At 41.4% G+C, this 25,465-nt stretch overlaps 1 protein-coding gene across 1 annotated transcript in view; it reads left to right on the forward strand.

The window, feature by feature from the left end:
- The window catches only part of LOC143731046 (ryanodine receptor 3), a 260,828-nt gene that overhangs the window by 133,490 nt on the left and 101,873 nt on the right, over positions 1–25,465 (forward strand). The window contains exons 47-54 of the mRNA XM_077221685.1: positions 13,229–13,337; positions 13,436–13,556; positions 15,810–15,979; positions 18,494–18,714; positions 21,213–21,303; positions 22,462–22,602; positions 23,587–23,750; positions 24,030–24,108. Of these exons, the coding sequence (XP_077077800.1) occupies positions 13,229–13,337; positions 13,436–13,556; positions 15,810–15,979; positions 18,494–18,714; positions 21,213–21,303; positions 22,462–22,602; positions 23,587–23,750; positions 24,030–24,108 (1,096 nt within the window). The remainder of the gene's footprint in view (positions 1–13,228; positions 13,338–13,435; positions 13,557–15,809; positions 15,980–18,493; positions 18,715–21,212; positions 21,304–22,461; positions 22,603–23,586; positions 23,751–24,029; positions 24,109–25,465) is intronic.

The raw sequence follows: 25,465 nt of genomic DNA on the forward strand, positions 1-25,465 counted from the left end.
GGGGAACGAAATGCCCACTGCGCCACACTGAGAGAATACGCCCTGGTGTGAAGCATCTGGCACACTCACAGACGAAAGGAATGAGAAGGTAGATCCAACCTAGATTGTCATAAGATTTGTGTAAGAAGGGGAGGTCTGGAGCCAGGGGCTCAACGGACCCCATGGATGGGAACCCCAGACAGTAAAGGAATTGAAGATTGGAGGTGAAGGCCAAGACGCACCTCGTACATCAGTTATGAGAGGTTTCCAAAGATAAACAACTGTCTAATTGACAAAAAGGGGGATAGCTCCTAGCCCTTGAAACATATCTAGATAGATTTGACTCCTCCCAGCCCGAGGCCTAACATAGGGGCCTCCGAGGCTATGACCTTGACCATCCGACACATGCGATGGAGGATAAATACCTGAACAATCATGATATTGCCTACAGGCACCTCAGTGTCAAGGCAGAAATAAGGTAGAGTGGCTCCCACGTCATCATGTAAGAGGGGGCAGCACCACCGCTCTTCCAGGGAGCAGGACGAGCAGGAAGCAGACTCAAATAGATTCTTATATGATGAATACCCGAAGAATCATGATATTGCCCACAGGCACCTCGGTGCCGAGGCAGAAATAAGGTAGAGTGGCTCCCACGCCATTAATTAAGAGGGGGCAACACTCAATAGATTATTCTAATATAACTCATCCACTGGACATGATGGGTGCCAGGGGTAACCCGTCAGCCTGATGCCATTAGGCTGGATAACAGGATTCATCCTCCAATCTACAGGAACATGGAGTTTTTAGTGGGAATGTCCGTACATGCTCACCCTAGAGGCTTGCGAAGGGCACTGGGGCCGCCACAAAGGCCCTAAACGTGAATGGGCGATCCCGTTAGAGAACAGGATGAAACGCCAGTACTGAAGTCAGTGGGCAGTATTTAACTGGGTTCAATGCCGTCCCTAACAAATATTTAGTTCCTAGTAGAGTGGGGTTCTAGAATGGATAACCTAACCACCTCGGTGGAAAAGGCACCTATTTACGAGTTGGACCCCCTCAGGGGCCAGACCCATAGTCTCCATAACTCCAGCCGTGGATGAAATTTTGTACCACCGGCATGGGAAAGGAGATCTCTCCTAATAGGGACATGCCAGGGAGGACTCTCCAAGAGACTAATAAGGTCCGAGAACCAAATTCGGACCGGCCAGTACGGGGCTACCAAGAGTAAGCTTACACCGTACCTCCTGACCCTTTATAGAACCCCAGGGAGCAGAGCGATCGGGGGAAAAGCGTACAAATGTGACCTCGGCCACATCTGTATTATGGCATCCAGGCCCAAAGGAGCTGGATGTCGGAGTACCAGAGCGGGCAGTGAGTGTTCTCACGAGAGGCGAACACGTCAACCTCCGCCTGGCCAAAATCTCTCCATATGAGCTCAACTACTTCAGGGTGGAGCCGCCATTCCCCAGGCCTCAGCCCCTGCCTCGACAGGATGTCTGGTCCCACATTATCAGCCCCAGGAATATAAATGGATCTAACAGAGAGAAATTTATCCTGGGACCACAGAAGGATCTGATGTGCCAGTCTAGAGAGAGGGCGCAATTTCAGGCCTCCTCGACGGTTGATATAAGAGACCACCGACATTCTGTCCTATCAAGAACATGATGACCTCTGAGGTCTGCAGGGAAGTGCCTCAGGGCAAAGAATACGGCCAACATCTCCAAGCAATTAATGCCATGAGAGATGATTGTCCTTCCAAGCACCTCGGGTTTAACGGCCATCCATAACCGCACCCCAGCCCACTGATGCATCCGTGGTCAAAGTCTTTCTCCGACACGGTGCTCCCAGAACCGGGCCTTGAGACAGGAACCATGGTTTCTTCCACATGACGAGAGAACGAAGGCATCTGTGCATAACTCTGATCATGCGAAAGTAGTGTTAATTTCGTCAGACAAGACTAGACTAAATATGTTCGTCAACGACCTTTTTTTCCATGACTAAGACGAGACGATAACGAGATTGCACCAATGTCCAAAAACGATGACTAAGACTAAATTAACATGCATTATTGTTGACGAAAAAAGACGAGACTATTATGTTTTGCATAAAATAAAAAATAAGATAAAATCTCTTCATTTTCGTCTACAATGGTCTCTACTTTTTCATCATGAGATAGAATATTCAGCGGTTACTAGGGATGAGTCACGATTTTCGAATGTTCCATTAGTTGATTTTATTATAGAATATCGAACAGGTTGTGCAATTGTTGTCTATAAAAAATCCCCACTTTCCGCGCCACTTTCTCTTCTTTTAAAAAGGGCTCCTTGTTGCTAAGCAATCATGAGCCACGTTCTCCATGAAGACGAAGATGCTTCAGTAAAGGATAAGCGCGCAAAAGACGGAACATGAACGGCCCATACTGTTTTCATTATAGTGTCACATGCATTTTCTTTTTGTATAATTTTTTTAAGACATAACCGATTGTGTTTGAGAGGATACTCCCCAAGACCGGAATTAAGACAATGTTGTGTGCTTTTGACCGTTAAAGCGCTATAATTCGCGAAAAAGAACTCAGTTTTGTTACTCACGAGCTGTTTGTTATGCGGTTTAAAATCGCTTGAATGTTTAAATAGGTAAGACTTAAAAAGACGCACAAATTATAAACATTAGTGACGATGCAATGGCCCGCTTGTGCAAGTGACATTTCCATCATATGTCCCGACTCCTGAAACGCGAGAGTCTAGAGTCGCCGCCTGCAGCTGCAGCGAGATTGGCTTGCCTTGTGCAACACATTTTGAGAGACAGAGAAGACGCGGCATTGGCAGAATCACTCACGCTGTTTGTGAAATTGCGTCTCGCATAAAGTTTTAAAATGACTGATTTGATCTTATAATCTGTTAGGTTAAATTCACTCATAGGCCTACATGCTAGATTGAATGAATGTTTGCGGGAATTTCCCGCATTATAAACACAAGACCTGCGGGAATGATTAAAATAATGCGCAATACCCGCAATCCCGCACCGAAATTCGAGCCCTGAATTTATACAAAACGAAATTAACTTTAAAGAAAGGCTTTCTACAAAACGAAACTTAATAAGTGGTGAGGAATCATGTGCCATTATAAATGACGGGAAGCACTGTGGACAAAAAATATCGGGGAAAAACATCTACGCTGTAAATCAACCAGTTACCTAGCAGAAATATTAATTAATCCTTTTAAATCTAATTTGTTTGTTATTTCTCAAGACCAACCTAGAATGTAAATAGGTTGTATTTTAGGCCTACAGTAGGCCTATTCTTTTCAGTTTTTCTGGGTATATACTTATTTTATTTCTGCTCTGAACAGAAAAATGAGACACAAGGCATCCAAAACAGTTTTAAAAACCTTTGTAACTTGTCAGTCGGAGTCTGTTGGCCCCCAGCTTTTGAATTGGGTTAGTCCAAAATAAAATACTTTTCAGAACAACTTCAGAAAACCAGACACGTTTAACAAAGTTGCATTCAACAAAAATCATTCAACAAGTGTATTTTGTCAGGTAATTATGACATTTAACCAATATTTGAGAAGCGTGAAACACTATTTGACTGAAATGGTTATCAGAAATAATCTCAGAAATAATTTATTTTAAAAAAAGACTAAAATGTTTTGACTAAAACTTGACTAAGATATACTGAGTTTTCTGTTGACTAAAACTAGACTAAAATGAGGAGACTTTTAGTCAACTAAAACTTGACTAACAATAAAAGATATGTGAATGACTAAATATGACTAAAACTAACAAGGACATTTGGCACAAGACTAAGACTAAATTAAAAATAAGTGACAAAAATTTACACTATGCGAAAGGACTTCCCCAGTGGAGAAAACCCCTTGGTCCTGAGCCACCATTGAAAGGCCCTCATATGGAGCAGACCAAAAGGAATTACGATGGAATCTGCAGCCACGAGGCCCAAAACCCCTTGGAAGTGTTTGACAGTGATGGCCTGGCCTAACCTAATACCCTTCATTGTGGTTAAGATAGTATTTATACGAGCAGGAGACAACTGTGCCCGCACCGTGACTGAGTCCCACTCTACTCCAAAGAACGTATTCCTCTGAAGAGGAGTTAAGGAACTTTTCTTCACATTGAGTCTCAACCCCAAGCACCTCAGATGTCGCAAAACAATATCTCGATGTTGAATCGCCAGTTCTTCTGACTGAGCCAGAATGAGCCAGTCATCTATAAAATTAGGATGCGGATCCCATGAAGTCTCAATGGAGCAAGGGCAGACACATATTCTATGGCCTCCCTGGCTAAGAGGGACTGGACTTCTTGTTCCATCACCTGATCCTGGTCAGGAGATACCAGTGTATGAGTAACACCACTAAATCTAGGTGGTCTATACTGGAATTGGATTCTATTTCCTTTCTCAACTGTATTCAGGACCCACTGAGATATATTTTGAAGACCCTTCCAGGCGTCTAAATAATCTACAAGGGGGATCAGTCTCTCAGGAGTGACCTCAGATGTCGTAATACTTTGGGTGACCTGAAGCAATTTTCTGGCAGGAACTAACCGAATAATTTTCTCTACAGGCCTCGTAAGCTGAGAGGCCTCGTAAGCGCCCTCAGAGGCCTGAGCATCGTGTCAAGGCCTCTTAGCCGAGGCCTTCCTAGCCTGAATAACAGCCCTCAGATCCCTTTTCGGCATAGGAGGCTTCGGCTGAGAGTGCTGAGAGGCAACCTTCTCAAAATATAAGGAGCTGGCGGTGTTCCCATGAGGCTGCCCCCTGGCAGCAAACCCATGAGACCTGGACTGACAACTGGGGATAGCTGATTGTCGCTCTGCCTCCTGAAGCCTCTCGACAACGGTTCTGCCGCGTCGCCAAAGAGGCCAGAAGGCGAAAGGGGGGCATCCAGAAGGAAGGCCCTGTCCTTCTCCCACGATCCCCAAGCGATTTAGCCATAAATGTCTCTCTGAGACGACTAGTGCTGCCATAGAACGGCCAATGGCACGGGCCGTCTCTTTAATAATACGGAGAGATAAGTCAGCCACTCTACGAAATTCAGTAACATTGTCGAGTGAGACCTCCCAGTTATCATCCACCTCTTTGAGGAGGTCAGCCTGGTATGCCAGTAATAGTGTAGGCATGCACCGGCTTGACCCACCGCCATATATGCTTTCCCTAACAAATTCGATGAACGAGATTTGGAGGGAAGTGTCTGAGCTATCAGGGGTGACGCAATGTCGGGGAGAAATATTTCGCAAAATATTCCTCTACCCGAGGCATCACCTCATAACCATTCTCATTAGATTCCTTAATGCAGGGGTTCTCAAACATTTTGGAGCAAGGGACCCCTTACAGGGGAAAAATATTTCCAAGGACCCCCTCATATTTATAACAGTGATTGAGCCCAAAGTTAATGTGGGAGCAGCTAATAAAATATTTTTGCACAAATGGTCTCCACCCAGGGTCCTATGCAGGAATTTCTAAATAGCCTACTGAGGTCCCAAAAGTGATCTTGCTAGGGGGGTTGGGGGGCATGAATGAAAAATAAGTAGGCTACCCTATAAGATAATAATACAAATAATAATAATAGTATAAAGACAACATTTATTTTAAACATCAAGTCTAAACGAATTAATTTTAATCAAAACTGAAACTGCACAGACGTTGGGCTCGTGCAACTCTCATTCGGTCAAAAGTTTCCATATTGGCGATGTAGCCTAACATTTGGATGCTTAACTATTTATGTAAAGAAAGCTGCATGTCCCAGTATAGGCCTACACGTAGTATACTGAATGTTTAGCTTTCGGTCCCAGTATAGGCCTACACGTATCCGCATCTTCACGTGCGGAGAAATAAAATTGGAATAACAGCAAGTCGACAGTAGGCTATTAATGATTGACTGCCTTCATAGTGTACAACAGATAAATTAAATTAAGCCGAACTTAATTAATCCGATTGTATTTTATTCTGATAATGATCAGGCTTCTAATGTCAAATCTAGCAGTGCTAGAACTAAATCTATTGTGCGTGCACGCGAGACGCCGGCGCGATTACTTGAGATTTTTTCCTCAGCAGTGGAAACAAAGGAATACTAATTATTTATGGTCATACAGATAAGACAAGAGTACATCATTCAAAACGGTAAAGTGTCCTTTTGTATTTGTGTATACATTAAAAATGACTACAAAATGTCATGCCTTTTAAAAATAAAGAAAACAACAGGATGCGGGTGTCGTCTCTGTCTCCTTTCTGGCGCACATGCCCCAAAATCAACCAAAACACAGCGAATAGTCTACTTGACACACAGACATACGAAATACAGATAGATTATCTATCTATAGAAACCTAAGTGTCTATTTTGTATTATTTGACGTTAAATGCATTATATAAGTCACTTTGGAATAAATAGCATGTTTTCAGATGATAAAGAAAACACGACTTATAGTCCGGAAAAAATGGTAGGCTGTTATAAATTATTTCGCGGACCCCCTGGCTATAGTTCCCGGACCAATAGGGGTCCGCGGACCCCACTTTGAGAACCGCTGCCTTAATGGATGTAAATATATACATGGGGGAAAAAAATTTAGATGAACATGGATTTTTCCCACAATCTCGATACCTCAGTATAGTAGGCCTCCTTCGGTCGTTTGTCGACCATGGGTATTGCGCCCTAAGAGTTCGTAGTGTTGCGACTAAAACAGCATCGTCGGTGGCTGGTGAGTCCAATGCGGGAATGACAGTCTCTGCTGCACAAAGTGCAGATGTAGTTGGTCGTGGCTTGATGTCCGTGTGTGCGTGTCTTCCGACTAGTTCTTCTCTCCTCTGCTAGCTTCAAGATCTTCTCCTCACCTGTATTTAGCTGTTTCTTGAGCATACAGCGCCAGCTGTTGCGGTTAGCTGCAATGTCCTCCCAGATATCTGTATTGATGTCCAAGGCTTTCATGTCTCGCTTGCAGACATCTTTGTATCTCAACTGGGGGCGACCTTTGGGTCTTTTGCTGTATTCGAGTTCACCATAGAGGATGTCCTTGGGGATCCGCCCATCTTCCATACGGCGTATGTGGCCAAGCCAGCGCAGTCTGCGTTGTCTGAGCAGCGTGTACATGGTGGGGAGGCCGGCACGGCCGAGCACCTGGGCGTTGGGCACTTTGTCGTTCCAGCTGATATCAAGGATGCGGCGAAGACATCGCATGTGGTAGCTGTTCAGCTTTTGCTCTTGCTTGGCATATGTTGTCCAGGATTCACTCCCGTACAGGAGGGTGCTGACTATGCAGGCTTTGTACACTGCCATCTTGGTTTGGGTGGTCAGCTTGGGGTTTTCCCAGACGCGAGTGGTCAGTCGTCCTAGAGTTGTTGTAGGCTTGCCAATACGTTTGCTGATTTCGACATCTAAGGACAAGTTGTCGCTGATGGTGGAACCCAGGTAGGTGAACTGGTGGACCACTTCAAGTTCGTAATTGTCGATGGTAATGAGAGGTGGTGTGTCCACATCTTGGCCCAGCACATTCGTCTTCTTCAGGTTGATAGTTAAACCGAAGTCTTTACAGGCCCTGGAGAATCTGTCCATCAGACACTGTAGATCTTGTTCAGTGTGAGAGCTGACTGCTGCGTCATCGGCAAAGAGCATGTCTCTAATGATGATCTCACGCACCTTGGTTTTTGCTCTGAGTCTTGCGATGTTGTAGAGTTTGCCGTCTGATCTTGTGTGCATGTACACCCCTTCGGTTGAATTCCCAAAAGCATGTTTTAGGAGAAGGGAGAAGAGGATTCCGAAGAGGGTTGGGATAAGGACACAACCTTGCTTCACGCCGCTTTTGATGTCAAATGGTTCAGACATGCTGCCATCGTACTGGATGGTTGCCTTCATACCGTCGTGAAAAGATCTGATCATGCTATGAAGCTTCGGGGGGCATCCAATCTTCAGGAGGATGTTGAAGAGCCCATCCCGGCTAACTAGGTCGAAAGCCTTGGTCAGATCTATGAAGGCGACGTAAAGGGGCTTCTGCTGTTCCCTACACTTCTCCTGTAGTTGGCGAAGGGAGAAGATCATGTCCACTGTAGAACGATCTGCTCGAAAGCCACATTGGGACTCGGGGTAGACGCGTTCTGCCAGCTGTTGAAGTCGCATTAACAGCACTCTAGCATACAGTTTTCCCACAATGCACAAGAGGGAGATGCCTCTGTAGTTGTTGCAGTCACTCCTAGCGCCTTTGTTTTTGTAAAGGGTGACGATTTTGGTGTCTATCATGTCTTGCTGAACACCGCCTTCACTCCAACACTGACAAAGGATGTTAAATAGAGGCTGCAAAAGGGTGGCCTTGCAGTGCCTGATCAGGTCTGGGGGGATGCCATCATTCCCAGGGGCTTTGCCGCAGGCTAAGCTGTTGATGGCCTTGCTGAGTTCTGCCAGTGTTGGTTCAGCGTCTAACTCCTCCATGGTGGGCAGAGGATCGATGGCGTCTAGTGCTGAGTTGACAACAATGTTCTCTCTGGAGTAGAGCTCTGAATAGTATTCCACCCATCTCTCCATCTGCTTGGTTTTGTCGGTGATCACCTTTCCGCAGCTGGTTTTCAGGGATGCAGTTTTGCTCTGAGTTGGTCCGAGAGCTTTCTTGATGCCCCCGTACATGCCCCTGATGTTACATGTTGCTGCTGCCTTCTGAATGACGTGACTGAGCTCCTGCCAGTACTCGTTTGCGCATTTTCTTGCTGTCTTCTGTACTTTGCTCCTGGCTGATCTAAGTGCTTGAAGGTTTTTCCCACCTGGTGAGCGTTTATATTCAGCCAGGGCAGCACGCTTCGCTTCAATAACAGGGATCAACTCCGCAGACTTGGCATCAAACGAGTCACAGTTCTTGAAGGTCTTCCTCCCATAGGTAGCAAGAGCTGATTTCTGAATTGCCTCGCGCAGGAGGTTCCATGATGCGGATGCGGTGTTGCATGGGTAGCCTGCAGACAGAGCATCCCCAAGAGACTTTGTGAATTCCTCAAGCCTCTCTGAATGTTGCATCTTAGTTGTGTCAATGCGTGGCTTCCCTACTTGTTTGGAGCGGTAGAGTTTCTTTGGTAGCAGCTTGATCTTGCAGCACACCTGTGAGTGATCAGAGTCACAGTCAGCACTATGGAATGAGCGGGCGAGAAGCACATACTTAAGGCTTGTACGTCTGGTGATGACCATGTCGAGCTGGTGCCAATGCTTGGATCGAGGGTGTCGCCATGACATTCTGTGTTGTGGCTTCGTCTGGAAATAGGTGTTGGTCACGCAGAGGCCATGATAAGAGCAAAGCTCCAACAGGCGCTGCCCGTTCTCGTTAATCTTGCCAACTCCAAAGGAAACCAAACAGGAAGGCCAAGAATTATGGTCTGCACCTACTCTGGCGTTGAAGTCGCCAAGGAGGACGAGGTGTTCGCTGCTGTGGATGTTTTTTATGGCGTCATTCAGGTTGGTGTAGAACTCGTCTTTTGCCTCAGGTGTGGAGGTCAAGGTTGGGGCATAGGCGCTGATAAGTGTAACTGGTCCCTCAGATGTATGGAGGCGAAGAGTTCAACCATCTCCAGCAAAGTGTTCCTCACTGCAAACCCTACTCCGTGCTCTCTGCGTTCCTCAGCGCTCTTTCCTTGCCAGAAGAAGGTGTAATCCTTTTCCTTCAAAGATCCTGATTCAGCCAGGCGTGTTTCTTGCAGAGCAGCTATATCTACCTTCAGTCTCAGTAGCTCGTTGTTAATGATCGCTGTCTTTCTTACGTCACTGATGTTCAACAGGTCATCAAGTCCAGTTGTCATGGTGCGAACATTCCAACATCCCAGATTAATGACTGGTCTCTTCTTTTTGTTTTTTCTTTTGTAATTGCTTGGTGCAGAAATTTCGGTCTGCTTGTCGGGTTTCCTTATCCCCATGCACCCAATGAGGAAGGCAGACCGTGGCGGGACAGCACCTTATTGGCTGGGGACTGGCCAGCTTGAGGCGGGCGGTAGCTGTCCAATGAGATACAAAGATCTCTCCCACCGTCGGAAGCAACCCCTGGCGCCACACTCTACGCCAAACGAGCATTTAGCTTATAACCGGTAGACTGCTGCTTCCCGTGTTGTTTCGACGCTGTGAAGCGAAGCTGGAGTGTCCTCTCCAGGGCGCAAGCCAGGGCAAGGTAATATGGAAGACCAGCTGTTGCCCAAGTAGGGGGTCCCCCCTTCTCCACGGCACTGATTGATCCAACGGAGCGGCAGAACCGATACAGTTTGGGACCAGCGCCGTCGCAGGAGTTGCCAGAGTGATATTGCGTTCAACCACACGCTGCCTATGGGACTCCAGCTCCAGATTTTTCCTCAAGGTTTACTCCTGAAGCCTTTTCCCAGGAAGAGATATAGCCGCAAGGCAGCGGAGGTTTTTGACAGAGTTGTCCTTCTCTGCATGAGGCAGGTGGCACCGGGTTACATGGTTACCAGTGGCAGGTATAACCTGACCTGACCAATGAACTCAGTATGGAGATCAGTGAAAAAGTGAAGGCTCTGACACGAAGACTGTGACTGGGTCTGCAGGAAGCACTCATTCATTTTATTTTTCTTAGTCGTTTCCTGCTTATTAAATGGCCATTCAACATTTAATTTAGCCACTGCCCTGGTTACAACCTCCAGCAACTCCTCAATAACGGGAATATGGCGAACCTGTGTTTAGAATATCTAACTCCTCGGAGCCAGATAAATCAAACACCGGGTCTTTAACACGGTCGGAAGAAGCCGCAGCGCGGGCTTCCGAACCGTGTGCGAGACCAGTGGAGCTGGTAAAAAAACACTGAGAAAGGGTCGCAACCGTCTCAGTATTATATGCCATCCCCACGTGCGAATCCCATGCATACAAGCGGCGCGCTGCCACGACAGCCGCGAGACCTGATGCACTGGAAACCCGAGCCTGATCTATTTGATTTGAACAGGCACAAACGGGAGCGGAGCTCTTTCATATAAAAAACAGTTTGCACAGAAGCGCCCTCGAGCGCTGCCTATGCATGCTCCGCTCCCAGACAAACTACACAGAGTGAGTGTGTGTCACCCTCGCTTAAATAAGGCGGGCAAGGGGACGCACACTGACTGAATAATTTCTCCTTATTGTTCGCCATAATCAGAGTGACGGACAACACCAAATAAGACAAACAGGTTGACACAGAAGGCTTGCTGAAGACCAGAAGCTGACGCTGTTATGATCCGGTGTCCTTTTATAGCTTCTGCATCGCCGTCACATGCGACGTCACGAGTGACGTGATTACGCTACGCCAATCAAGATTGAATAATTGACTTCAGACGCTTCATGCCGAAGGCATTCCCCAATGTGTCGATTCTCGACGCAGCGTCTCGTTCCTTCGAAAGGAAACCATAGTTCGAATTACAGGGGGTACTGGGGGGTACTATACCCCCCAATGAAGACCCAGTACCTCCCAAAGGGACAGAAATATCAGTTTTGGGGGGGTCAGATAATTTTTCTGATATTGTGAAAAAATATAATTAGAGTTACAATAGGCTACAAGTCAACTCCTATTTTCACTGTAGGAACATTTTAATGTAAAGCGATTTCAGACACCCCTATTGTGGACCGTACCATTTTTAACCACCGTGGCTAGAAGCAACGGAGATAGAGAACGGTTTGCTGCTGACCTGCATGGATAAATGTAAGTTGCTAGCTGACGTCTAGCTTGTTGATTTTACAACCTTCATTTATTAACGTGTTTTGTTCTTTCATAGCTCATGTCACGTCTTCATACATTGAATTACCGGCTACTTACCTGCTACTTACCCACTGAGGCTAGTTAAGTGGACCTTAGTTACCAAGGTTAGTTAGCAAGGTTAGGTAGCAAGATAATTCTCAATTTAAATCAAGCTTTACATTGTGGTGAGTTAAAATCAGGGGCGGATCTACAAACAACATTGTTAGTGTATTAGAGTTACAGAGTGTGTGTGTGTGTGTGAGAGAGAGAGAGAGAGAGGCGCGGGCGCGATCGAACTGTGTGTGTGTGTGTCGTATGACTAAATCTGTTCATATTTCCTCAAAACTCACTAGAAGACATCATTTGAGGGGTCTTTTTTTTTTTTTATCTCCTGGGGAGCAAACCCCCCAAGAATGGCTTTTTCACAAAGTACAATTTAAGTATAGACTACACAGACTGTTGATAGTGATTACACAGAGAAAGGGTCCACAATTCACAAATTAAGACCCTCACCATCCAAAAACCCAGCTACATCTCTGATTTGACTCCCACTCCGTGTAATGTAGGTGTAGAGAACAAAACACATTCAATGAAAACCGTAGCATTTTAAATTATGAATAATGTCCATGGCCCCCCTCCTGAAACCTCATGCCACCCCTTTACCACCCCAGGTGGTAGTATGGTTTTTTATAGTATGCTCCTTAATCACATTAAAGATTGTGTTGATTTGACACTGACTACCATAGACTACAATGGAAAATTGGTTTCTGTTTATACAGTATATGAGAGGGTTGGGTCTTACCTCCAGGTCTTATGAAATCTAAAAATAAACCAAATCAATATTTCATGAAATAGGCAATAGGCTTCTTGAAAAGGTATTACTTTTACTAGTAATTAGAATGGTATTTCAGTGCACTTAACTTCTAACTTTTGGGAGTTGATCAAAACAGTTCTCTTTTGGATATATAATAACAATGAGATATTCTGTAGCCTACTGATTATCAGTTTGTCGCATGTTTAGACCTTGTATGTGTGTTGCACAACACATGTTGCACTTGGCGATCACGGTGGGGATTGATATGGTAGTGGACCATGATGGTCATAGAAGAAGTGAAGGGGCAGTACCCCCCAATTATGGTGGGGTAATTCGCACTCTGAAGGAAACCACAGATCAGCAACATTCACCATGGATTTGATGTAGTACCAGTAACTGTAACTATAGTATACTATGGTTACTAACTGTAACTACACATGTTTTTCCAGCACTTCAAAACTATAATATCATATTTAAATATTATTTTTAATGTGATGACCAAAAATTTTTTTGTGCATCCTTTAAAGTTTGTCCCCATTTATAAAACTAAACGTTTCAAGAAGTAAGAAAACTCACAATTATTTAAGCATAAAAAAAATGAAATTACCATTGTAAACAGTAGGTGGCTGCAGAGGACACTTATTTGCTATTTTCCCTCCCTAATATCTGTTTTGTCACTCATTTTGCTTTTGAATTAATATTAAGACATACACACACACACACACACTCATCCTCCTCTCTCTGCTGCAGCTCCACTGAGGGCGATGAGGAAGAGGAGGTTGTTCACATGGGAAACGCGATCCTGTCGTTCTACTCGGCTCTGATCGACCTGTTGGGCCGCTGCGCTCCAGAGATGCACGTGAGTCTCACACACACACACGACGACCTCAGGGATGCGATCGATCTTGATGACTGACTGATTGAGTGTGTGTGTGTGATGTTGATCTGGTCTATCAGCTGATCAATAAGGGTAAAGGTGAAGCTCTGAGGATCCGGGCGATCCTGCGCTCGCTCGTTCCCACTGAGGATCTGGTCGGCATCATCAGCATCCCTCTCAAGATGCCCACCGTCAATAAAGGTGACAAACTCTCTCACAATTCTTGTGGTGTGTGTGTGTGAGTGTGTGTGAGTGAGTGTGTGAGTCCAGGGATGCAAACAGCGCGCTTTTCGACGCCTCACGCATTTTTCACGTCAGTTTGGGTTACCGGACGCGAATAGCGCGTCAAATTCGTGCCTATCGCGTCTAGTTATACGCTTGACCACTTTGAATCCATTCGCGCGTAAAGAGCGAAATTGTGCAAAAGTGTCGCGCGTCGGAGGCAAAATCCGATGAAACTCCGGAGGCGAAACCCGTTGTTGACGGCCATCTTTTTACATGTTTTGATGTCCACATGTTACTGTTCAAGAAATTACAGTGACTGTAGCATTTCTAGCGTAAAGAAGTGGACAAATATTAAAGATTAATTTGTATTTACAACTTACCAGGTTGCCCAATCTCCTCACTGACCCTCTTCCAAGCGAGGTCCTTTTTGTTCCTGTCTCTGTAAAAATATGAAGTGGAATCGTACAATTCTGGGTGACTGCTTACAGCAAGAATAAATTTTTCCTCCATAGCTGTCAGTGATTTAGGAATGAAAGATTCCGAGCGGGAGTTTACCTCACTTTACCTCCTGAGTGACAGCAGGCAGCTAGGCTCCTGATTGGTTAACGCGGCGCGAATTGACGCCAAAGTTCAGATTTTTCAACTCAGGCGGCAGACGCGAATTCGCGTCAAACTCGTGAATGCACAAAATGCACCATTCGCGGGTAACTCGGCAGACGCTCAATTCGCGCCATTCACGCGAACTTGACGCGCGAATGAGGCGTATTCGCGTCTACCGCGCCGCGCTCTACGCGTCATTCGTGCCGCAGGAATTTTTTCTACGCGCGTAACGCGTCTTTGCATTGACTTTCACATTGAAATCACTCGCGCCTGACGCGCTATTCGTGTCCGGTGTGAACGCAACATAACAGCGCGCGCGCCTCGTCCGGTTACAGCAGGATGCACGGTAAAACTCAATCCAATATGATGTATTCACATTATAGTGCTTGATCTGTAGATAAAAGGCTGTTGATTTGCATAAAATTACTTCATTTAGTGTATTTGTAAATTATGTTTGTTGCTGTTTTTAAACGACTTGCTACCGTGCCTGTTACCACAAGGACTATGAATCGGCACGATAACTGGAATTTAAAACTGTGAAGAAACAAATGATCAATAAACTGTTGGACAGATATAGCCTACACTAGGATTTGTGCGCTCGACATTTCTTCGCTTTGTGCCGTGAACTTTTAAATGCGCACTTGTCCAGCGCAGCGCTGCACACTGTGACTCCATGTTGCTTTGAGCACATCATTCTGCACCCGCGATGCGCATACGCGCTTTGTGCGCTCTGGTTTGAAGCGTTCATGGTTTTGCGCACTGAAAGATTATTAAAAGCCTATATATTTTTTATACCTATCCTGCACAAAACATTTAAAATAAGTATAATTTAATTGTATATTATTTCTGTGTAGTGTAGTGTAGGCTATATAAATATATCTGAATTCTTGACATTCCTATATAAATATAAAATTGTCAAATGTATGATTGCATGATTGAATTTTATAAGAGTACTAATAGTAATTTGTTTTTATTACCATGTTTAGTTTTTATAAAATTACTGTGCAGATTTTTTCAAGAATTACTTTTTGCTTCTGATTTATACACTCATTAAGTTTAATAAAAACACATAATACATTTATGTAATATTTAAAGGTGTTAACTGTAATCTTACACTGCAAAATGATAACTTACAAAGGATTAAATTCATCACAATTATGGATATTTGCCGCGGGGCGAGGGCTTTGATAACCTCTTTCTTTTTTGACCATACATGTGTTTGCATCCGCGGTGAGTGTAGGTGAGTGATAGTGATAGAGTTATAGTGATTGAGATAGTGTGTTATGGGGTGAGTGTGAGTGAGTGTGTGAGTGATAGTGATAATGATTGAGATAGTGTGTTATGGGGTGAGTGTGAGTGAGTGTGTGAGTGATAGTGATAATGATTGAGATAGTGTGAGTGTGTGAGTGATAGTGATAGTATGAGTGTGTGTGTGGGTTGCTATTGCTGGATCACACACATGTTCCACATTCCCCTTATTCAGTCCCTACTCATACAATAGATCATTGAACTGAATTATGAAATCTCTCTCTCTCTCTCCTTCACTCACACTCACTCACACACACACACACACACACACACACACACACACACACACACACACACACACACACACACACACACACACAGACGGCAGTGTCACTGAGCCTGACGTGTCGGCCAGCTTCTGTCCGGATCACAAGGCCCCGATGGTGCTGTTTCTGGACCGTGTCTATGGCATCGAGGACCAGAGCTTTCTCCTGCATCTGTTAGAGGTGGGATTCCTGCCGGACCTGAGAGCCGCCGCCTCGCTGGACACGGTCAGTCACAGAACACACACACACACACTTCATCTGATCCCATGAGCCTCTCTGTCTCACCCGCAGCTCTCTGGCTGCTGATCGTGTTCGAGTTTAAAACACTAATGCTGGCAGTTTAAGGGATCACTCACTTATGTTCCTAAATTAGCTGTGGGAATCTGTGTACACGATCACACGGTTTATTGCAGTAGAAGTCAAGTCACGTTTATTTCTCAAGTGCTTTATACAGCAGGGTTTTTTCTGGGTCAAAAATGGTCTTTGGTGGGGGCCGACACACACTGTCATCCTTTCTTGTCATTTAAAAAAAAGCTGTGATTATACCACTGGATTTCATAGCTTTGTAAGATAAAATCCTTATAATTGTTTGGTATATAATCATATCAATATAAAAAAGTAGCATTAAAAAGTTTATTTTAAATAATCCAATTTTCAATTGAATAAATTTATCAGCTAGCTAACAACAATTTGCTTTGCACTTTTTTTCTGGTTTCACCTCACTCCAGTCAAAAATAAAATATTTTTATGGTCATTTCTACACAATTTTTTTCAATTTTCTACAAAAGTAATATAAATAACCTGAAAATACTGTAGTTTATTAATGTTAAATCTTGCTAACCACTCTTACTAAAAAAAATGGGGTAAGCTCACTTACATTCTCATTTTAAGAGGTGTTTAGTAAAGTATTTGTTTGTAACACTTTACAATATGGTTTGATTTGTTAACATTAGTTAATGTATTATTCTAACTAACATGAACTAACCATGAGCAATATATTTGTTACTGTATTTATTAATCTTTGTTAATCTTAATTAAAAAGATTAAAATTTGTTCATGTTACTTCACGGTGCATTAACTAATGTTAACAAATACAACTTTTGATTTCAATAATGTAGGCTACTAGTAAATGGTGAAATTAACATCAACAAAGATTAATAAATGCTTTAGAAGTGCAGTTTATTAAAGTCCCCGTGGACCGGAAGTTGCAACTGACTTTATTTCAGTGTTGTGACGTATTTCCGAGACAAACGGAATACTAAATGAGAAAAATAGAGGGCGTGGCTTTTCCAACTGGAACCTGATTGGATCTAGAAAAGTAGGCGTTTCATTCAGGCATCAGTTGGAGGGGGCGTGGTCAAACTGACATCATCAGAGAAGGGCCGAGGAGCATTTGCAGATTTTAAAAAATGTTTTGTGTTCGTCGACTTGCAGGGATTAATTGTTCACCACAAAACTAACAATTTGCACTAATAAAGTAAATATGGTCAATTTTGATTTCACGTGTACTTTAATAGTTAATGTTAGAGTTTAATAAATCGAACCTTATTGGTAAAGTGTTACCGATTTGTTACACCGATTCAGACGTCTCGTGAGTTCAGTGTTGGAAAGATCAGTTGTTTTATCCATTCATTAAAGTGAATCGGTTCAAAGGAATGATTAGTTCACGAATCGCACATGTCATTAGCGGACGTGTACGCGTTGTGTGATTATCCCAGCAGTGAGAACATCGCACAAGATCTGTCAACACAGAAAACATTTCATCACTGGATATTTTTTTTCGTTTATTGAAAGTGTGGTTTATGTCAGCTGAATGTGCGGAACGCTTTTCAGAGAAGATAAGGCAACGTTTTTTTATTTTTTATTATTCACTTTCAGGAAAATAATCTCCGAATGCTCCACGTGAAACTTTGTTCCTCCGACCTTTTACTGTCGTGTTAATTGATTTTGATTAATATGCGCGGCCAGAAAAACAGGAAAAGGAAAAGTTCCAGGTTTTGGAGGAAAAACCCTGTACAATACCGATCGTTTCAAAGCAGATTCACAGTAATAAACAGGATAATAATTCAATTCACGTTTATTTGTATAGCGCTTTTCACAATACACATCATTTCAGAGCAGATTTACAGAAAATGCATGAGTCCACAATACAATTTAGAGTGATCTGTTATCAGAGGAAACTGTCTACGTTATGTTTTTCAGAAATGTACACATACAAAATCACAGTTAGCTAAAAATGTATTAATTTTAACAATGTAATAATTTAATGCAGAAACAATGAGCTCATTAAAGTAATGAATACTTGTCTGTTAACAAATAATTATGACATTTTGAAAATACAGCATTGGTGCATGTTGATTCAGTGTTAATATTGCAAAATAATAATTTTATATAATATAAATAATAATAACTGTTAATATTGCAAGATTCATCCGTTTCGGCACTTTCACAGAACATTCAAAAGTAACATTCCATAATGTTTGAAAAATTATAGAATGGAATGTTCCTTTAAAGCAGTTGAAAGGTCAAGCGTGTTTCGGGTAAAACATTTATGGTAGGACTTTAAAATCGTCCAATATCGTAGTTTTACCGTTTATTTTTTTTTGTCTTAGTCTTTGCATGTTTGCTTTGTAAACACCACCTGATTTAAACATCATGATCCTGTAGTTTTCAGACGAGCCGGTGAATCGTGTACGGTCTGAGTTCTCTTGATTCATCTCGTCTTCTGTTCTTTCCCAGGAGGCTTTGCGCACCACTGAAACGGCTCTGGCCATGAACCGGTACATCGGTTCTGCGATGCTTCCTCTGCTGACCCGCTGCGCTCCGCACTTCTCAGGCACCGAACATCACGCCGCGCTCATCGACTCCACGCTGTACACCATCTATCGCCTGTCCAAGGGCTGCTCGCTCACCAAAGCTCAGCGGGACGCCATCGAGGAGTGCTTACTGGCCGTCTGCAAGTGCGTACGCAGAACACACTGCTTTAAAGAGCCCGAGAGACTAGACAACTGCAGCTGTTATCGTTATAGTTATCACTGTAGTTATCATTCTGGCTTTGTTGTAGTTATCACTGTAGTTATCATTCTGGCTTTGTTATAGTTATCACTGTAGTTATCATTCTGGCTTTGTTATAGTTATCACTGTAGTTATCATTCTGGCTTTGTTGTAGTTATCACTGTAGTTATAATTCTGGCTTTGTTGTAGTTATCACTGTAGTTATCATTCTGGCTTTGTTGTAGTTATCACTGTAGTTATCATTCTGGGTTTGTTGTAGTTATCACTGTAGTTATCATTCTGGCTTTGTTGTAGTTATCACTGTAGTTATCATTCTGGCTTTGTTATAGTTATCACTGTAGTTATCATTCTGGCTTTGTTGTAGTTATCACTGTAGTTATCATTCTGGCTTTGTTATAGTTATCACTGTAGTTATCATTCTGGCTTTGTTATAGTTATCACTGTAGTTATCATTCTGGCTTTGTTGTAGTTATCGCTCTAGTTATCATTCTGGCTTTGTTATAGTTATCACTGTAGTTATCATTCTGGCTTTGTTGTAGTTATCACTGTAGTTATCATTCTGGCTTTGTTATAGTTATCACTGTAGTTATCATTCTGGCTTTGTTGTAGTTATCACTGTAGTTATCATTCTGGCTTTGTTATAGTTATCACTGTAGTTATAATTCTGGCTTTGTTGTAGTTATCACTGTAGTTATCATTCTGGCTTTGTTGTAGTTATCACTGTAGTTATCATTCCGGCTTTGTTGTAGTTATCACTGTAGTTATCATTCTGGCTTTGTTATAGTTATCACTGTAGTTATCATTCTGGCTTTGTTGTAGTTATCACTGTAGTTATCATTCTGGCTTTGTTATAGTTATCACTGTAGTTATCATTCTGGCTTTGTTATAGTTATCACTGTAGTTATCATTCTGGCTTTGTTGTAGTTATCACTGTAGTTATCATTCTGGCTTTGTTATAGTTATCACTGTAGTTATCATTCTGGCTTTGTTATAGTTATCACTGTAGTTATCATTCTGGCTTTGTTGTAGTTATCACTGTAGTTATCATTCCGGCTTTGTTGTAGTTATCACTGTAGTTATCATTCTGGCTTTGTTGTAGTTATCACTGTAGTTATCATTCTGGCTTTGTTATAGTTATCACTGTAGTTATAATTCTGGCTTTGTTGTAGTTATCACTGTAGTTATCATTCTGGCTTTGTTATAGTTATCACTGTAGTTATCATTCTGGCTTTGTTATAGTTATCACTGTAGTTATCATTCTGGCTTTGTTATAGTTATCACTGTAGTTATCATTCTTTCTTTGTTGTAGTTATCACTGTAGTTATCATTCTGGCTTTGTTGTAGTTATCACTGTAGTTATCATTCTGGCTTTGTTATAGTTATCACTGTAGTTATCATTCTGGCTTTGTTGTAGTTATCACTGTAGTTATCATTCTGGCTTTGTTATAGTTATCACTGTAGTTATCATTCTGGCTTTGTTATAGTTATCACTGTAGTTATCATTCTGGCTTTGTTGTAGTTATCACTGTAGTTATCATTCTGGCTTTGTTATAGTTATCACTGTAGTTATCATTCTGGGTTTGTTGGAGTTATCACTGTAGTTATCATTCTGGCTTTGTTATAGTTATCACTGTAGTTATCATTCTGGGTTTGTTGTAGTTATCACTGTAGTTATCATTCTGGCTTTGTTATAGTTATCACTGTAGTTATCATTCTGGGTTTGTTGTAGTTATCACTGTAGTTATCATTCTGGCTTTGTTGTAGTTATCACTGTAGTTATCATTCCGGCTTTGTTGTAGTTATCACTGTAGTTATCATTCTGGCTTTGTTATAGTTATCACTGTAGTTATCATTCTGGCTTTGTTATAGTTATCACTGTAGTTATCATTCCGGCTTTGTTGTAGTTATCACTGTAGTTATCATTCTGGCTTTGTTATAGTTATCACTGTAGTTATCATTCTGGCTTTGTTGTAGTTATCACTGTAGTTATCATTCCGGCTTTGTTGTAGTTATCACTGTAGTTATCATTCTGGCTTTGTTATAGTTATCACTGTAGTTATCATTCTGGCTTTGTTATAGTTATCACTGTAGTTATCATTCTGGTTTTGTTAGTCATCATTGTAGTTTTTTTACAGTTATCATTATAGTTATCGTTGTAGTTTCGTTACATTTATTGTTGTAGTTTTGTTATGGTTATAGTTATCGTTGTAGTTTTGTTACAGTTACAATTATAGTTATCGTTGTAGTTTTGTTATGGTTATAGTTATCATTATAGTTATTGTAGTTATCGTTGTAGTTTTGTTACAGTTACAATTATGGTTATCATTAGTTATAATTTGTAGTTTTGTTAGTTATCGTTGTAGTTTTTTTAGTTATTGTTGTAGTTTTGTTATGGTTATAGGGTGTTTACGTTGTGTTGATTTAACCTCTGACCTCTGTTCAGGTACCTCAGACCCTCCATGTTGCAGCATCTTCTGCGTCGGCTGGTGTTTGACGTGCCGCTGTTGTCTGAATACTGTAAGATGCCTCTGAAGGTAAACATCATCTGATCATCGCCTTCATACATGACAGAGATTGTGTTTATGCTTTCATTATGCCACTGTCTCTGTAGATTTGAGTTTTCTTCACCGTATCTCAGTTTTCGGTTATTCTGTAGCTTGACTCCGCCCCTTCTAAGTCACTCCCACATTCATCATGCCATATTTGACTAAGTCCCCGCCCCTTATCTAGGCCCCGCCTCTCTCAGAAGTCCCAGCACATGCATTAGATGTTTTCCTCCATATATGATCATTCCAATGCCATTAGGATTAGGATTCCCATCCCAAAAATTAAAGGCAGCAATTGAGGTTATGCATTGACGTCACTTTCCCGCGGGAACACACTCCCTCAGCCGGACTGAGTGTCAGAAGAGCTGCTGAGTGACTGGATTTAATAGGAGAAACTATGAGAACGCCAGTAAAACAAACGATTATCAGTTTAAACTAAAGCTTGGACTCGATATAGTGTTCCTTACAACTTCCCAAAGATCCAGTGATCGTGGATATCCACATGCAGGAGGAATCATGTTTCCTGACATTTATATGAGCCTGATTTCGACGCCAGGGAAATACATAAAGCAAATCTGCCTGTGAACGCTTTATATAAATACAATATAGGTCTAAATATGGGTGATCACTTATATCAGTGTTATATAAATCATCATATCGTCCAGTCCTGAAACTTGTATAGTTTTTGTCAGTGTTTATTTAAAAACATCCAATTATGCAGAATATACGATGGTGAATATTTAATTGATGAGTTGTCAATACAATATATAACAACACAATATTTAGGGTGTGATTTTACCCCAAAATTCAATATATTAAAACAAATCCAGCTTTCTCTGCCTGGATCCAGTTGTTTCTGTGAATCGCAACGAATTCATTTGCTACTCTGTTCTGTAGCTTTCGGCAGTCTGTAAAAATATACCTCAGATTTCTTGTCAAATCTGTTTGTACAATTAATCTCAATGCCTTTTCTCATTTTAGATGTGTTTTGTGTGTTTTACGTGGCAAACCAATGCGGTCGCTCAGTGTTTCTGCCACTCAGTGTGTGTAACCGCAGTCACTCCGGACGATGGTGACGTCACACGCATAATCTCTATATGATTTAATGAGGATGATCGTGTGTGTGTGTGTGTGTGTGTGTCGCAGCTGTTGACGAATCATTATGAGCAGAACTGGAAGTATTACTGCCTGCCTTCGGGATGGGGAAGTTACGGTCTGTCGTCTGAAGAGGAGCTTCTGCTCACCAAGAAGATCTTCTGGGGAATCTTTGATTCTCTCTCTCAGAAGGTGAACAGGGATATTTGCTCATTTGTGATTGTTGGAGCATGCTGGGTAATTATGTGGCTGTACACTTCCATTCAAATGTTCGGGGTCAGTAGATTTCTTTTTGTAAGTGATTGATCGTTTAATGTGACAAGGACACATTTAACCCTGTGCTGAACATCCTTTAATTAATTTGGTTTTAAAAATTGCTTGCAAATATCTCATTAAGCTATATCGTCACCAAATATTGGTCCATAAACTCAATGAGGCTATGATCAGTCAGTTACAAAAAGAAAAGCTAAAACCTCTTGTAATTGAAAGAAAACAAGTTGATTGGCAATAACAAGAAAATTATGAGCAGTTTTTTTGTAGGCTGCTCATTTTTTACCAATACACCAACATTTTTGGGTTGTTTTATCCTGGGTGGGTCAGTAGGTCTTAGTCCAATGCAGTAACTAGTGTTTTCTGGGAAATGAAAATCTTCTCCGGGTCAAAATGATCAGAATACAACATGAGAGCTAATTGATCAAAAGTGACGACAAAGACATTTATAATGTTCTAGATTCTATTTCAAAGATTCTATTTCAATCAAATGCTGTTCTTTTTTAACTTTCTATTCATCAAAGAATCCTGAAAAATAAAATGTATGATGGTTTCCACACAGATTTGAAGCAGAACAATTTGTTCAACATTGATAATAATGTTTTTTGAGCATCAAATCATCATATTATAGTGATTTCTGAAGGATCATGTGACACTGAAGACTGGAGTAATGATGCTGAAAATTCAGCTTTGATCACAGGAATAAATTACACTTTACTATATATTCACATAGAAAACTGATGATTTACATTCTAATAATATTTCACTGTTTTTACTGTGTTTGATCAAATAAATGCAGCCTTGTTGAGCAGAAGAGACTCTTTCAAAAGTAGAAATAAATCTCAGCGGCCCCAAACTCTTGCCCTGTTATATTGAGTGTTTGATACCGTGAATGTTTATGCGCAGAAGTATGAGCAGGATCTGTTTAAGATGGCCATGCCGTGTCTGAGTGCCATCGCTGGAGCTCTACCTCCCGATTACATCGACTCCACGCTCAGCACAACGCTGGAGAAGCCGGTGTCTGTGGACACGCAGGGAAACTTCGACCCCAGACCCATAAACACAGCCAAGTACGTGCGCTTGAGAGTCAGAGACTCATCAGAGACAGAACAAAAAATAGATACAAAAAATAATAATCATGTGTATGAATGTACATCATGATTCAAATGATCTTGTACAGTGACCTCTGTCTCATTTAAATAATAAAAGTGACTCCTTAACAGATATGAGACTTCAAAGGGGTGTTTTCTGTCTATATGCACCTATAAAAATTAATATTTACAAATCAAAATCAAAATCTGAACATTGGCTGTCTGAGACGAATGACTTTCCTCGTTTTCCTGTCGCAGCGTCTGCCTCCCCGAGAAGCTGGAGTTCATCGCACACAAATACGCTGAACATTCCCATGACAAATGGGCTGCTGAGAAGGTGAGTCGATGAAACAGACCTGTCAATCATCTTACTTTCATACAGTTGATCGGTGACGAACACGAAGAAGATGAAGCCTATAGAACGCAGTTAGAATGAGCCTAAAATTCAAGATATCAGGGCAAAAATTCCCCTGTATGAGTTTTTGTCTCATACAGTATTTGTCACATGTTATAGTTATATATCACACGAGTGCTGGTTTTGTTCACAAGTGCAAATGTGATATTGATTTCATACAACAGTTCAATAAATAAGACGTTAATATGGGTTATTTTAGACAAAATATTGTCTGCTTTTGATCATTTGCCAATGAAAATATTAAGATTAAAGCCAGAGCAGAACTATTGTGCATCTCTGAGCAACACAATGTTTCATTTCTGAATTGAGCTAATCAATAGGGTGAACCAATGATTCAATGACTCGAATGAACCAATGATTCAATGACTGGCAGTTTTATTTACCGCCACCTACTGGCTGTTTGAACAAAATGATTTAATAACTTACTAATTTAGATATTTACCGCCACCTACTGGCAGTTTTAGTTTCTTATTCAGGGTATCATTTAAATTTCATATTTCCATATTAATAATAAAAAAAAAACTTTTAAAGGGATATTTTGAAGAATGTTGGTACCTTTTACCTTTGACTTTCTTTCTATGAACAAAAAAACTGAGGAATTTCTTAAATTATCTTCTTTTATGTTCCTCAGACGAAAGATAGTCATATAGGAAATAATATCATGGTTGTTGTAGCCTAAAAAGTTTCTGTAATAAAATCTATGTTCAATCAAATTTAGAAATTTGGTAATGTATATTTGATTATTTTCTCATTTAACACAATAAGGACTTTACATTATCTTTAGGAGATAATTAAATTTGTATTTGTTATTAATTAGGTTAATGAATTAGCACATCATGTACTTAATTAGATTAAAATATGTAATTGCTTGACAGCCCTAATACAAATATACATTTCTGAATTGGAAACAGATAAAGTCACAATAACCTTTTTTACACCGCAAAAACGGATGTTCTTCCTAATATCTTCTTAAATCAAGATACATTTACTGGAGAACAAAAATTACGCGAGATATTAAGTCTTGCTTTATGAAAAGAAAGTCTTGCTTTCTGATTAAAACAAGAACTACAATCTGTCAGTGAGGTTAAAAAAAAAAGTTTTTGTTCTTGTTTTAAGCACAAACTTAAGATTGATTTATCTGTACTGACACTATCAGACGAAAACAAAACATGAATAATGACACTTTTGTCTTCTGAAATTGTGTCATAATTGAAGAATTTTACCACATTAACTGTAATGTTTCAGCTTATTACTGTGAAGCTGCTTTGAAACCTTCTGT

This window comes from Siphateles boraxobius, unplaced genomic scaffold (assembly GCF_051911475.1).
Source record: "Siphateles boraxobius isolate OS27281-9 unplaced genomic scaffold, OSU_SipBor_1 85, whole genome shotgun sequence".
Lineage (NCBI taxonomy): Eukaryota > Metazoa > Chordata > Actinopteri > Cypriniformes > Leuciscidae > Siphateles > Siphateles boraxobius.